We start from the raw sequence: 14,464 nt of genomic DNA, 5'->3' as shown, positions 1-14,464 counted from the left end.
CTGCTCCCCACTTCTAGATGTTCAATCACTACCCATTCCATATCATTCGTCTCAGTTGATTATTTCTTCACCTGAAAAAAATGTACATTTTCTGCTGGTACCAAGGGAGATTAGAAATATAGTACTCTACTGTATGTGACATAGTATAAAGGAAAAGTGTCACTGATTTTTGCACTTGCCTTGTTTCAAACAATCACAAACCACTGCAAAATAAATAGCTACATATGGGCTTCTAAAGGCACAAGAGTATCCTGAAAAAAACAACGTAGAAAGAAAAAATAAGGGAGAATTGTGCTTGCCGGACTTAGTGTTTTATGCATGGACATTTCTAATGAGGGCAGGGAAAATGCTCATGAGTGAACCGGACAGCTCGGATATCGGGAGAATGTTTAAAGAAATGTTGTTAGATTTAAAGGGAGGAGACCAAGCCTTATAGAAGTACGCTTAAAGTCCTCTACATGGTTTAAGATCAGAAAGCTATTAAAAATCAGCTATTATAGCGCTATGGCGCCCATTTGGGATGCCCCAGGCTCGCCCGAGTGGACCGAGGACTCATTGGTAACTCTGTTAAAAACAGCCGGAATATTATATTAGGCACAACTTGTACCAGAGGGCTTCCTGCTGTCGTGGGAAAACTTGAAAAGCATTACTGACAATGAAATATCCAAATTTAAATACTTACAAATAAAAAGCTGGAGTCAGGCGGTTGGCACAACCTTTGGTCTCTCTAACGAACTGGAGACGACCCTGAGGAAGAAAATCGGGAAAAAGAAAGAGGTGGCGAATATATATTGGCTTTTGGTAGACCTGGCAGATGGCAGCTTCAATCTTCCATCGGAGCTGTGGGGTACTGCTTGCCGGGATTCAGCACAGAAGAAATATGGCAAGTATCCTATCATTTTTTATACTCCACAGTTCAAGCTGCAAACCTAAGGAGAAACCACATCTTTTGTCTCCACAGGGTACACTGGTCTCCCTTAAAACTTTCCAAATTTGTGAAAGGTTCTATCCCGTGCTGTCCAAAATGTCATTAGGAAAAAGCGGATGATGAGCACATGTTTTTAAGTTGCCCAATATTACATCACTTTCGAGCTTCTGTAACTAGAGGTATGGAAGTCATGTTTGGTTTTGATATTCAGGTGAGCATAATCCTGGTATTCTTTGGGGGTTTTCCAAATTATGAATTATTATCTCTAGAGCAAAACAAGTTATGTTTTTATTTAATCTTACTTGAACAGAGAGGAATCTGTGAATGCTGGATCAAAAACACATCTCCGACAATTTTAGATTGAGTAACTTCTATTAAATACACAATGAAGCTAGATAGGGCTGCATGGGAAAAGAAAGGTAAGAAAAAAGATTTTCGGTTGCCTTGTATGGATTGGCTCGACACCTGTAATACTTGGGGCAATGTAGTCCAATGATTATGCCTTTACATAGGGATAGTTTACCCCTCTGGTCTGTTCTGTGGGCCACCCAGAGAGAGGAACAGAACAGACCGAATTCAAGAAAGATAGGTTCTGTGTAAAGTGCATCCATCTAGATACAGAGCTCTCATGTCGTTGCCATGCAAATGGGGGACAGCAGAGAAACCTAAATGGCTCTGGGTACATCTAATGGTGAATGAGGCCAAAAAAAAAACAACAAATAAAACACTGCAAGTGTAATAACAACTGTCAGGAGTTCAGACACCATTATGATAAAATGTCTCATCAACGGAGTAAAAGGTGCTCTGCTTCACTTTGCATAAACACCATTCTTAACAATCTATTTATATATGCGGAACTATAACGGTTATGCAACTCCTCTATATCTCTTTGTATTCACATGCAAATCAATTAACATAAATTGGACTTTAAATGTAATGTGAGTTAAAACTCTTACTGGAGTACACATACATTGTAGATTAAAAGATTCCAAGTAAAAGTTCTGAATAATGTCACAAATGATAGGCAGTCCACCAAAGATGTTCAGCAATTACAGATGCAAGACTAAGCTAGTGTAACATATTAAGGGGCACCTATACAACAACATGATGTACAGTAAAGGAAACCAGTGATACAACTACTTGTGAGGAAATCTTACCTATTTGATTTCCCCTACGTGATAGTGACACCAGTCTCGCTAGCAAGACCCAAGGGTATCAGAGGGCTTTACATGTTTTGAGAATAAGTTTACAGAAAGTGCATGACGAACATCAAGTGGAATTCACAAATAGTCATATAGAACAATATAGGACAACAAAGCAGCAAAGTAGACCACTCTAATATATTTCAATCAAGCAATAGGGTACTGGTGAAGGGGATAGAATTTGAGTCTCGTAGTCAAATTGTCTGGGGACTTCCCTGCAGGAATTGTCAAAGAGGTTTGGGTCTTTGGGAGACGTAATTCATCTCCGAAATAACTATGTGTTACATAATATGTTAAAAGGGTATTTGGGTAAATGTTCCTTCCTAATTTGGTGCACATTTATTCGAAAAATATTTTAGACTTGAAAATTAAAATCAATTTTCCTTCTTTAGATGAGTGATCCCAAATTTGGGCTATATTTGTGCTGGCAGGGGAGAGAATGGTTTGACAAAAAACTCTTAATTGTAAGGAGCTGCAGTCTTGGCATTACATGAATGACTTTCGTAATACTTCCCCATTTCTTCATGCTACAAAGTTGTATAATTCTGGGAGTCTCCCTATGCCATGGCATTTGTAGCTGTGACATACCCACAGAAATAGATTTTGTATACAAAACAAGAAGCCTGAAGTACAGACCAGCAACTTTTCTTTTTTCTGGAACTCTGTAGCACCTTCCACTTAAAGAGACCCCAACACTAAACACCATTGCTGGGTATTTTACAGTGTGAAAAAGTGCTTATGCGAAAATTGGCTTGAAATATCCCAAATAATGGAGTAGGTCCTTAACATGATTTAGATATCTTAAGAGAAGGTAATGATTTTATTCAGATTCTATTTACAGCATTCAAGGTACACACAAACTTAAGAGTATGCTCTTTGAAGAAGATGGAAAATGGGGAAGAAACACAAACAATACAAGCTGAACAAAGCCAAAAAGGAAGCAATTGCTTATGTTGTCCAATCCAGGCATAACTGTGTCATACAATGGGCAATAGTATTAAACACGTAAACATTCTGTATACAATAAACATTGATATGCAGGTGTACATACAAACATACGTGTGTGTGTGTATCCAATACAGAATGAGAGAAATGTGCATCAATTCACTGAAGTATTTTTATTTAATTCACATTTGTTTGTTGGAAGGCACTTGAGCAGACATCTTCTGGTTCTGATGGTCCAGCAGGGTAATAGATTTGGCTGAGTTGTCAACATTCCTAATAAGAGTCTCCAGTCTTCGTTTGATCTTCTTCTGATCCTCAAGTGCGCATCCAATTATGATAGATTGAAATTTCTGGTCAATGGGCACAGTTTGCACTTCAGAGGAACAGGCTCCATAAAGAGAAAGTAGACCTTTTCTTCCACTCTCAAGATCATCTACAATCTTTTTGGCGATCTCATCAATTATCGTTGTGGCGCTCTGGAGGGACTCCTGCTGCTGGGGGCTGCGGATAGTCTCCACACACACTTGAACAGTGAGTGCTCGACCCATTAATCGGTTTGCAGTAAGATTGAGCTCCTCTCTTTCCCCTGCATAAAGATGAATAAAGAGTAAATAGCTAAAACACTTTCGAACATAGTAACATTTTTACATATTTTTAAATGCCATGCCGCCCTTGAGAGAAAGATGCACCTGTGAAATACCCTATTACCATTTGTTATAAATCATTACTACATGCTTCTCCGGAATAATAGCTGATAATCATCAGATTGTTAGCCACATTATGTCTATCAGCATTTTGTCTCCTCATCAATAGTCATAATTATGAGAAGAAACTTGGGGGCAATTAGATCAGAGAACACTAGGCTTGAAGAAACATCTCACAGGGAATAAAATACCAAATAAATACTATGGCCACAGGGATACAAGCCTGTTACAGCCTACTAGAAATGGGTGGCTCCGGGGATTGAAGACTTAAGATAACATATCAACAAAAGTACTGGCGAAAGAGCACATTAGCCTTGAACTCAGTTTTTATGTCGGAAATTACCTATATACAAGCATGTGCTGATGAATTGCTCATCATGGTGGGGGCAGGAAATCGAGGTTCAGACATTCGAGAGTTGAATTTTAAAAACATTTGCCTCAACATAGTCCTTAAAGTTACTGAAAGTTTATTACACGTTGAGTCTTTATATTTAAAAATCCCCCTCTAAATTTCAGAGACCATGGATAATGATCTTTCCCGTTCCCATTAAAAACCTCACATATTACAGGTGATGGTCTCCAACATCTCCCCTATCATAATTGCATTTGCACACGCAGTTCAGGCCCAGTTTATACCGCTCAGAGGGATGTAACCTTTTCAGGTTGAAGGCTAGTGGTTGAGCCATATAGCTGACTAACTGGACCTCGTGTATGACCCTATAGCGACTGTTATCATCTGAATTTTGACAAATTACTGATAAGTCCAATAACTCAGCTATCTACAGATCTGAGGGCCACAGCCTGTGTAGACGGTACCAACTATACGCTGTTAGATTCACAATGACCACTCACTATGTGGCGATGCCCCTTGTCCCCTCGACTCAACACCAAACCTTTAGCTTTAACATACAGGACAGAGATAATGGGTAAACGTATCAAATTCTGGAATCTACATCTCACTTTATGATGACAATTTGTTCTTGAGTGTAAGTGATCTGCAACTCAACCTCCAGATTGCACTAAACAGCCTGGATCAATTTGGGGAACTTTCTGTGGTATGGAATTACTGCAGAAAATGGGAGATTTCAGTGAGTGACTAACATGGTGGTGACCTCCCCTTATAAAGGGTTCCACATACCGTTAAACACTTGGACATTATCGTTTAGTGAAGTATGTCAAACATAGACCACAATATCACTTGGCGATTTAGTCCATTATCTTATCAGAATGGAGAGGTGGGATGAATTCCTCGTGGTCTTAGAAACTAGAAACACAATTATCAAAATAATAGTATAGTAACTAAACTTCAATATGTGTTTCACAATGTGCAAAATATTACTGGGCCTGATTTAAAAACGAATAAATTGTAGAGTCATATTCACCAAGCTGATCGTGGCTGTAGAAGCATCCATAGTAAAACATGTCATTTTGATAACAACAGGGCTTGAAATGCAAAGTGGCCTTGAGCTGTGGGAATAGTTTGGCAAGGTATCAATAAGAATAATCCATAGGTTGTCACAGAGAAAGGGTAGTAGTATACAGTCAGAGAGTTTGCCAAAACAAACAAACAGCTAAACTATAAAAGATTAAATATCCAATCAGTCTCTAAATGGGACTTTGCGTGTCTGCCATTAAGCTGCAAATATTGTTCATAATTATGCATTCATTAAACATACAGACTCATTAGCGTGATTCACCAGCAGGTCACTAAGGGTGGCTTAATTATGGGCCGTGTTAGGGTGCAGGTTGGGGGAGTTTCTCTGTTTTCCGCTTCTCTCTTTGGTATGTATGTACAGCTGGTGGATGCTGTCAAAACGTCATAAGCACTTATTAATTTTATCAAAATTTGTGGTTTTGTAGACAATACTGAAAATTTGTACAGATTTAGCGACCATGCCAAAGGCATTAGGTGCCAAGAGTGGTTTTAATATTTTTAAAATTGATTAAAGAAACTCTTGCAGATTTTACGCTGTTCTCGATTAATGCTGACATTGATAATGGAGGGGTTGATTCAGAGACATTACTCTGTTAGATAGAAGTGCGTTGTAACCATCCTTCTGTTATTCAGATAGTCAGTCCTTGTTTAATTCTGCTACTTTGCAAATTTCAAATAAAATGGCCACAATGGCCTGCCAGTCCAAATGTGGTCGCCTTTTCATCCTGGGCACTGCAGTCAATATGTATATAAACTTTTGGCCTTCATAGGGATGGTCGCTTTTTCATCCTGGGCACTGCAGTCAGTATGTATATCAAATGTTGGCCTTCATACTGATGGTAGGGTTCACCTTGCAAAGTACTGAAATCATATTACGTAACTAGCACCAATTCGTGACGATTACCAGATTTACTTCTGCTCAGTGGCGGCTCCTCCGCTAAGGCGGAGGAGTGTCGCCCCACTGCTCAAAATAAAAAATAAAATTATAGTAACATCGTTATTATCATGTTATTTTTCCTACTTCAGTTTGTGGCGGAGCAGGGCTGGCCAGAGCAGGGGGAAGAATGGTGTGGACTCCCTAAGTGCGCATGAACTGTTTGGCCGGCCCTCTCGGGTCAACCAAACAGTCCATCCACACTTTGCATGTTCCCCACCAGGCTGCATTACACAGCTTGGTGAGGAACATGCACATGCTCCCTATTCCTGTCCGCGCGCCGAACCTCGGTGCTGAGACCAATCACAATGCGGCATCACATAGTTGTGATTGGCTCAAAGGAGCCTGTGTAACCCGGTGCTTCCTGCTGTCGACCCGGACAGGAAGAAGGAAGAGGACGAGAACAGAGGAGAAGTGTCGGTTGGCCATTTCAGGCAAGTCCTTTTTTTTTTTCCTTTTTATTTAATTCCTCTGCCCAATCCCCCGCGCCACCACCCCTGTCCAGTAGCAGCTGCAACTGATTGTGAGCAGTTATTTAGGTGCCCCATGTCTCTGCTATTGTTCGCATTGGTCATGGAAGCCTTCACAAATGAACTGTAGGTTGATGGTGGAATAAGGGGAATTCCTTTACAAGATGGAGTCCAATCAATCTCATTATATGGAGATGATATGTTATTATTATACGAGATTCGAGAACAGGTGGAACAGCATTTGCTGCACAAATTTGAGGTGGTTGTTGGCCAGAAAGTGAACTGGTCCAGGTAGCATGTTGCCTGACTATATTGGGTGTTTGCAGAAAGGTTTCTAGCACAGGAAGTCAGTAACCACTACAATTTGGAGGGAACTAACTGAAAGCTTAGAGAAACTGGTGAGAAGCAGGAACGTAGGAAGGGTGGAATGTTTGTTGGGGGTCCCGTTTCAGTAGGTGTGTTTCCTGTACAGGCATATCTCTACAGACCCTTACGGACCTACTTGACACATTCCAGTTGTCAGATGCATAGTGTCATAAATTTCCACATCAGTGTGATTACACTTTTTACTTTGACCCACATAACGTATGGATTTGCATTGACCACAGGTACATTTCCCAAGACGCTCTCTTGTGGCTCCATACCATAGCACACTTTCCCCGCACACTCTCAGACCATCCTCCTGCGGTAATCACATTACACATACCCCTTCATGTTCACCCCTGGCGTTTTCCTTCAAATGCACTGTATGCCATAGTCTTTCGCTCTGAAGTCCAGGAGCTATTATCGAATTTTTCACCACCAACATTGGCTCTGTAGGGAGTTCCTCCACCCTATGGGATGCCTTCAAGGCTTATGTGAGAGGAATCTGTATATAAAAACATGCAGGAGTGCCCCGCAGTATTCGTTCAGTTCTTGCTAAGGTAGAGGACAAGCTCTGGACATTAGACTTCACTGACCGGAACACAACACATGTGCATCAGCTCTACAAAAGATCCAAATTGCTACAAGAGTTCCATGACCTTGCCAAACGTGAGGTCGCTTACCTGGAAAAGTATGCTAGAGCGCACCGGTATGGTGAGGGCAAACGCCGCAGTCGAATGCTTAATGGTTTGCTTTGTCTGTCTTTGTATGCCACATATGTACCCCACTTGCGACGGCCTGATGGCACAGAAGTCACTGACGACGCTACCATTTTGGCAGACTTTACAGATTAATACAAGACATTTTACACATCTCATCCGGGCATCGGTCAACATGCACTGGGCAATTGTTTATCCAAAATCGCTATGATTTGGCTCGAAATTGGCAAACAGCAGTTCCTCGCCTCTTCCATAACATGTGAGGAAATCTCACAGGCAATAGATGATTGAGTGGCACTACGGCTCCCGGCTTAGAAGGGTTCACAGGCAATTTCTATAAAGTTTATAAAACACTTCTGGTCCCACATTTATAGATATATATGCGGAGTCTCTTGAACATGGCTCCCTTCCCCCAGGCTGCGGGAAGCTCTAATCACAGAATTACTTAGCCAAACAAACCTCCCTTCCACTGCTCGTCATACCGGCCATTGTCCCTTATAAATTATGATACTAAATTACTAGCCAAGGTTTTAGTTACCCGTCTTTCTTTATTAATGGACAGCATAATTTCCCTGATACTATCTGGTTTTGTGCAACACCGTTCCACTTCAGTGAACCTTTGCACTTTATTTGCAGTGATCAATCAAATTTCCCCCACTACCCCATTGGCAGTTGCACTATTAGGATCTGAGAAGGCATTTGATTCACTTGAATGGTATTTTCTCCACAACACTCTAAAAAAAAGTGGGAATTCCCAACGGCTTCCGGAATCTGATCCACCCGTTATACCAAGATCCTTCGGCCCAGTTACGCCTTAATGGTACACTCATGCAGTCGTTCTCCTTGACGCGTGGGACCCGACTGCCACTATGGCTAAGGAAGAGCAATTGACAGATTTACATTCAATCGTTTACACAGTACATTACAGGCTGTGCTATCCACCTACCCGACTGAACCTAAAGATTTCTCACCACTCATGTTAATGATCGTTTCCCCTGATAACAGTCCTCTTGTTTCTAAATAATATCACACTTCCCTACAATTAAAGCCTGCCAGAGTGGAGAGAGCCAGAGCTGCCGGGGAATGTGACCTAGGTATCTCTATTTTCCAGTGGCAGCTTAGCTGAAAAAAGTGTCCAATTTTGATATCCATTCTGAAATGTACACCTCCCTGCAGCCAGTTCCATCCAGGCCCAAAGATATCTGGAAACCACTGCAGAACTATTTGTTGTCTATGGAAAATTATACAGATGATAAAACAACAGATTAAACATTTGTCTTTTTATGCCACATGCTACATTCGTCACTCCCCTGTACTGCTGTATGATCCCTAATGTGGCTTTTCTGCCTATGAGGTATGCCATGTCTTTTCACATCTCCCCCTTCATAGAGGTCTCTTGTTTATTATTATATCCTTTTTTCTTCCTGGTAACCTGCTGTACCACATATGTGAGCGTTGTTTTATAATTTCGGTAATTGACTTCACTTGTTGATAAAAAAATAAAAATCTTTATTTATCATCATTTTAAGTCGTTTGTCGAATATTGACTACTACAACCAGTTTAATAAAGGTAGAACAGTGCTCATATTCAGTGCACTAATAAGTAGGATATAAGGAGCTGCCTATCTTTAACATGGTGGTATAAGGACAGGAACAGACAGGAGCGGCCCGTGAAGGTAAGAGCAGTGAAGCGGGGTGAGGTTGGTGGGGGGAGGGGGGGAGGGGGATCCCCTCTGCTCTTACATGCACTGCCCGCTCCTGGGAACTGGCTGCCTAAAGATATAAGGGTATGGATTGGTTCCATAAGGAACCAATGGGAAACCATTTTGCTGTATAAATCAAGAGAAGCAATAGGTTCCTGTTTTAAAAAAAAAGGAATGACCGTTTGCGTTCAGACGGACCCTAATTTTAAAGAGGTGAACTCTAATTAGATATAAAAGTGACTTAAGCAGTTGGCTTTTAGTTTAATAATAAATGAGATATGTTTGTATGTGTTTCTAGAAACGTTGGCCAACGTATTGGCAGCCTGCAAGGTTTTCGTCGGTTCAAAAAATCAGCAGATATACCAAGCTGTGTTTTATAGAGTTGATGAGACATGTGAGGCCTTAAGTCACGTGCAGGGAATAAAGGGGGAAGATTTAGGAGATCTCTGAGTTAGAAAGTCAAAGCAGAAGCTGTTTTCACGCAAAAGTTGAGTTGGAAAATGAACTTTTACGTTTGATATGCAGGTAATTGAAAACTCCATTTTATGGAGCATTCATTACACTGGCTGCTGAGAACCACATTATCATAGTGACGGCCCCACTCAGGGCAGGAAGGGAAGAATAAACCTGCTACACTTGGTTCACCAGTGCGAAGACGGAGCTGCGTAGTTAACAGTGTCGGATTGGTAACGCGGGCACTTGGCAATGCCCGAGGGGCCGGTGTCCGAGCTCCAGCTGTGGGCTGCTTTTTTGAGCAGCAAGGGGGCCGATTTGGGCAGTTTCTGCGTTGTTCGATGCAGCCCAGTGGGTGCCTGAGTGCCCTTTCTGGAGGTAGATGGGCGTCCATTCTTCCCCTTTTATCTACGGGCAGAGAGGTGTCACTCCCTTTCTCTCGCTAGCCGTCACATTAATATATGCATATCGAGCAGGGGCAGGGGGCCTGAGCAAAAGTGGCCTCACTTGTTTTCAGGTGTGTTTCACCAGTGGAAACTAATCGTGCATTTTTTTAATGCCCCCCACCCACACCTTTTTTTTATAAAATTTCGCCAAAGAAGTGTTTTGCAGAAAGGCAATATGCAAATGTGGGCCACTTTTTTTTAGCGTGCCTGGGCTGATTTTTAATCCCAATCCAACCCTGGTAGTTACAAATAAAGTCTTAAACATTAGGTAAGATCTCAGGTGGCATATGAAAATTAATATATATTTATGTTATTACAAAAGAAAGTGTACTTACAATTTTCATCTCATATGGAAAGAAACTGTTCATTTAACTAGTGGGGAAGGACCTTAAAAGCACAGCACCTTCCGTATACACAATAGGGCATATTCTCAAGAACTTGTGATAACTATCGCAAAAGTAACTTAACCCAACTTCCAACATCAGAGTCTATCGCGGTAAAATTACACCGTGTTAACAAAGCATTCTCAGCACAGCGGTACCATGCGATAGTCTCCAGATAACACGTCAAATGTCTGCGTTAAAATAAACGTCCAGCCGCAAAAATGCGAAACGCGAATGCAAAAAATCTTGCGATGAGGCCAATCGCGGTACAAAAACCAGCGAAAACCAGCGACAGGCCTGCAAATCCCACGCGTCTGGCAGGAAAATGCACTATAAAAACTACAGAAACAACACACCAAATACAATACAAAGCGCATAGCAACATGGATGCACCCTGACCGAGCGCAGAGTTCAATGCGAACCCCACAACCCCCACAGACCACCAGCAAGGAACAATGGGGACGGCCAAGGAGAAGAGGGAGAGGAAGACGGGGTGCAGTCCGCAGCAAAAACCAGATCAGCATCACGGAGGTGACAGAACACTACCATCAACTAACCCACAAGTAGACCACCGGGAATGCAGTTGGAGTGTCAAGGAGGCCAATTGAGGAGGCCAAGAGGCGCTGGCATGATGTGATAACCTAAACCAAGCACAAACACGCTGCCAACAGGAAGGCTGCAACGACGACAGGAGGTGGGAGTCTGCACCACAGGAGGAGCTGGAGGAAACCGAGGCCACAGTCATCAGTGTGGAGACGGTGCAAGGAGTAGGGAGTACGGACACAGCTCGAGAGGACCGGACGCAACATCAACAGGGTGAGTAACGACCAGGGACTGGGGGTACAGGGGGAGATGGGCAAAATGGCACACATGCACGAGGTGTAGCACACTGTACACCCACAATGACCCTGGATCATGTCCCTGATCCCCGTGCAACACTGCAGCACACACACATAGCAAGAACAGCACACCCACATTGACGACAGTGTGGTACAATGCGCAAACCCGACACTGCAGAACAGAGGACACAACTGGCTCCGCACACGTGAAGAAACAGGCCTACTACATCTGACAGAGCTGGAAACTGTGAAATGGAAATGTAGGCGTACAACCTCACATCCATCATGTAGTCCAAATGTACATGGTCCCGCATCCAAATCCTACACCTCCCAAACAGTCACAATGTACATTGTCATACAGTCTGCATATAAACAGGAACAATGCGCCAACATACATGTCAACACAATGTCAACATGCATCTCCCCTTCACATTGCAGAGGGACACACAACACCTCCAGCAGAGCACAGAAGACCACACATCTGTGATGCCGGAGAGGACCACCACACCTTCGACACCGACGCCCTACAACAGCCCATGGACATCCCACGCAACCCACCACCAGGACCCGGGCAGCCAAGCTACTCAGAGGAGAACACAGACCCTGCAACAGAGCAGGAAGCACCCGTAAGCATGGCTGGCTCACAACACTTCACCGACTCACACATGGCACCCCAATGCCAGTTGTCAGAACGTCAAACGGAGGTGGCTGAACAGGTGCGGGTGGGGTCCGAACCCATGGAAGGCAAACAAAATCACATACGTGGGTGTCTATTATCCTTCAGGGATCACCTACACCCCACAAAGGAGACCCACACTGCCATAGAGACACATGCAGATGCACATTCACAGTACAGAACCATGCCATGCCATGCCCAGGGGCACGCACATAGCAGTCACACACCCATGTTGGCTCTGCGTACGATGGCCCAGGACACTCCCCTTACGAATTGAGTGGGTGATGACAAAGCTACATGTCCAAGCTCCAACCCGCTGCCTGCGGTGACATGTGTGCGCCCGCTGTACACATCACAATGTAATGTTGTAGGGCCCAGGGCCCTCTTGAATACAACAAGACCTCAGGGACACACGCAGATATGATGTTGAACTGGCTACGGGCACGTGCGCCCAGCCCCTTCATTGGCAGGGCCACATGTACAGCGACGCCTGTGCTGGATGTGTGTGGGGTGAGTGTAAGCCAGCCCACACGGAGTGCTCGGTGCTGGCAACAACTTGAACAGTGGACACCAGTGCAACGGAAACCGAAAACACCTGCATAACAGAGTCAACTGCTGAGCAACATGGAGGGAGCCAGAGCAAGCACAGAGGTCACCCAACATGCAAACAGAAGTGTCCCTGAGTTGCAGTGCACTGAGGTTGGGGCACTAGAGCTGAGCACGCTCATGTGAAGAACATGTCTAGGATTGTGTCCCTTCGAGATATTCCTGATGCAGATGCAGTGGGGTGTGTTAGATCTGCATCATCTTCCTCATCAATGTCCCAGGTCTCCCACACTGCTTGAGGTGACATTGCTGCGCAACCTCTCAAAAGCCCAAAACTCAATCAGTAACGGTCCATGGGTTGCGGTGCACTGAGTCAGTGGCACCTGGAGTGCTGAGCAGGGTATCAGGCAGATGATGGCATCCATGACAGGTGTAAGCAACTCCGTCAGTCTGCCAGTGCCACTGTTTCTACTCTGGCAGATGGCGGTTGGAGGTGGTCCTGGCGATGGTAGTGTGTGCCTCCTGCGGTGATGCCACGTCCGGGCCGGTCAGGACTCGATTGGATGTGTGAGCCCTGGTGGACCGCAGTTGAGGCCGGAGGCAGCGAAGACCCCAAGACCACCGTCTCAGAGGTCATCCAATATAACAGAGGAAAGGGTCGCTGACTTGACCGGCACAGAGTTAGTGGACCCAGATGCACAGCGGCCGGCACAGGCACCCCGCCACGGGACAGTGACTTGTGGTCCACTGAGGTAGGGCCATGCAGACTGAGCGGATCCTCGTCGATGTCGAAGGTGAATGTGGCGGAGGGTTGTGGGGGACAGTGGAAGGTGTCCTTCAGGGCATGATGCAGAGGTCTGATGCTATCCGGAAGCAGCAAATGGGGGAGTGGAAAGGGACAGCCTCGTTGCCAAAACCAATTCGGTATCAGCTACATGAGGATGAAAACTACCCCCTAGTCCATAGACCCAGACGCCACCAATGTATGACCAGAGAGTGTCCATGAATGTCAGGGAACAGACTTAGTTGCACCGGGGCTGAGAGGGGATGCAGTCTGCGATGATGCCGGTACACTGATATGAACCCCGCCATTGCTAAATCAAGACTCTGTGACCTACTGGACCGCAGTGCAGGCCGGATGCAGCGGTCAGCAGTGGCCCACAGCCACGTGTCGTTGGCTCGCGATGCAGAGTTAGTGACACCAGGGCAGTTGTTGGTACTGTTCGATCACCTCTGTAACGATGATCCTTTTTTCCGCCCAAATGCGACGCGTCATCCTTTTACGCCTCTCCTTGCATGCAATGATATGTACTCTGCCTTTGAATAATTGATATTCAGTTCCAATTCTGTGACCTACTCGAGCGCAGCGTAGGCCGAGAGCAGTAGTCCGCGTGGGCACACAGAATGTTGCGGTTGTGATGTACGACTAAGTCCTAGTGGCACCACATCGAAGAGTGTATAGTGACATACACTCAGCCATAATTAATGTGCTCTACCATGGTGTAATCAAGACTCAGTTCCAAATGCGTGACCTACTTGTCCGCTGTGCATGCCGGTGGAGTACGTCAACGAGAGAGGAGTACTGCAGGCCTGTGTTGCAGAGGCCGTGATGGTCTGAGGTGGCTGCCAAGGTCGCAGCCCTCGGGCTTTGGAGATTGCACCGGCACGTGGTGGACCCTCTTCGACACACGCTGGTGTCGGCAGGTGAGCATTGAGTG

General features: G+C 44.5%; 1 protein-coding gene across 1 annotated transcript in view; it reads right to left on the bottom strand.

Annotated features, from left to right (window-relative positions):
* Positions 1 to 2,931: 2,931 nt before the first annotated feature.
* Positions 2,932 to 14,464, bottom strand: part of BAG2 (BAG cochaperone 2) — a 59,064-nt gene continuing 47,531 nt past the window's right edge. The window contains exon 3 of the mRNA XM_085610888.1: positions 2,932 to 3,661. Within this exon, the coding sequence (XP_085467014.1) occupies positions 3,258 to 3,661 (404 nt within the window). The 3' untranslated portion in view covers positions 2,932 to 3,257. The remainder of the gene's footprint in view (positions 3,662 to 14,464) is intronic.

The sequence above is a fragment of the Triturus cristatus genome, chromosome 6 (assembly GCF_964204655.1).
Source record: "Triturus cristatus chromosome 6, aTriCri1.1, whole genome shotgun sequence".
Taxonomy (NCBI): domain Eukaryota; kingdom Metazoa; phylum Chordata; class Amphibia; order Caudata; family Salamandridae; genus Triturus; species Triturus cristatus.
This window is presented reverse-complemented; position numbering and strand designations above follow the sequence as displayed.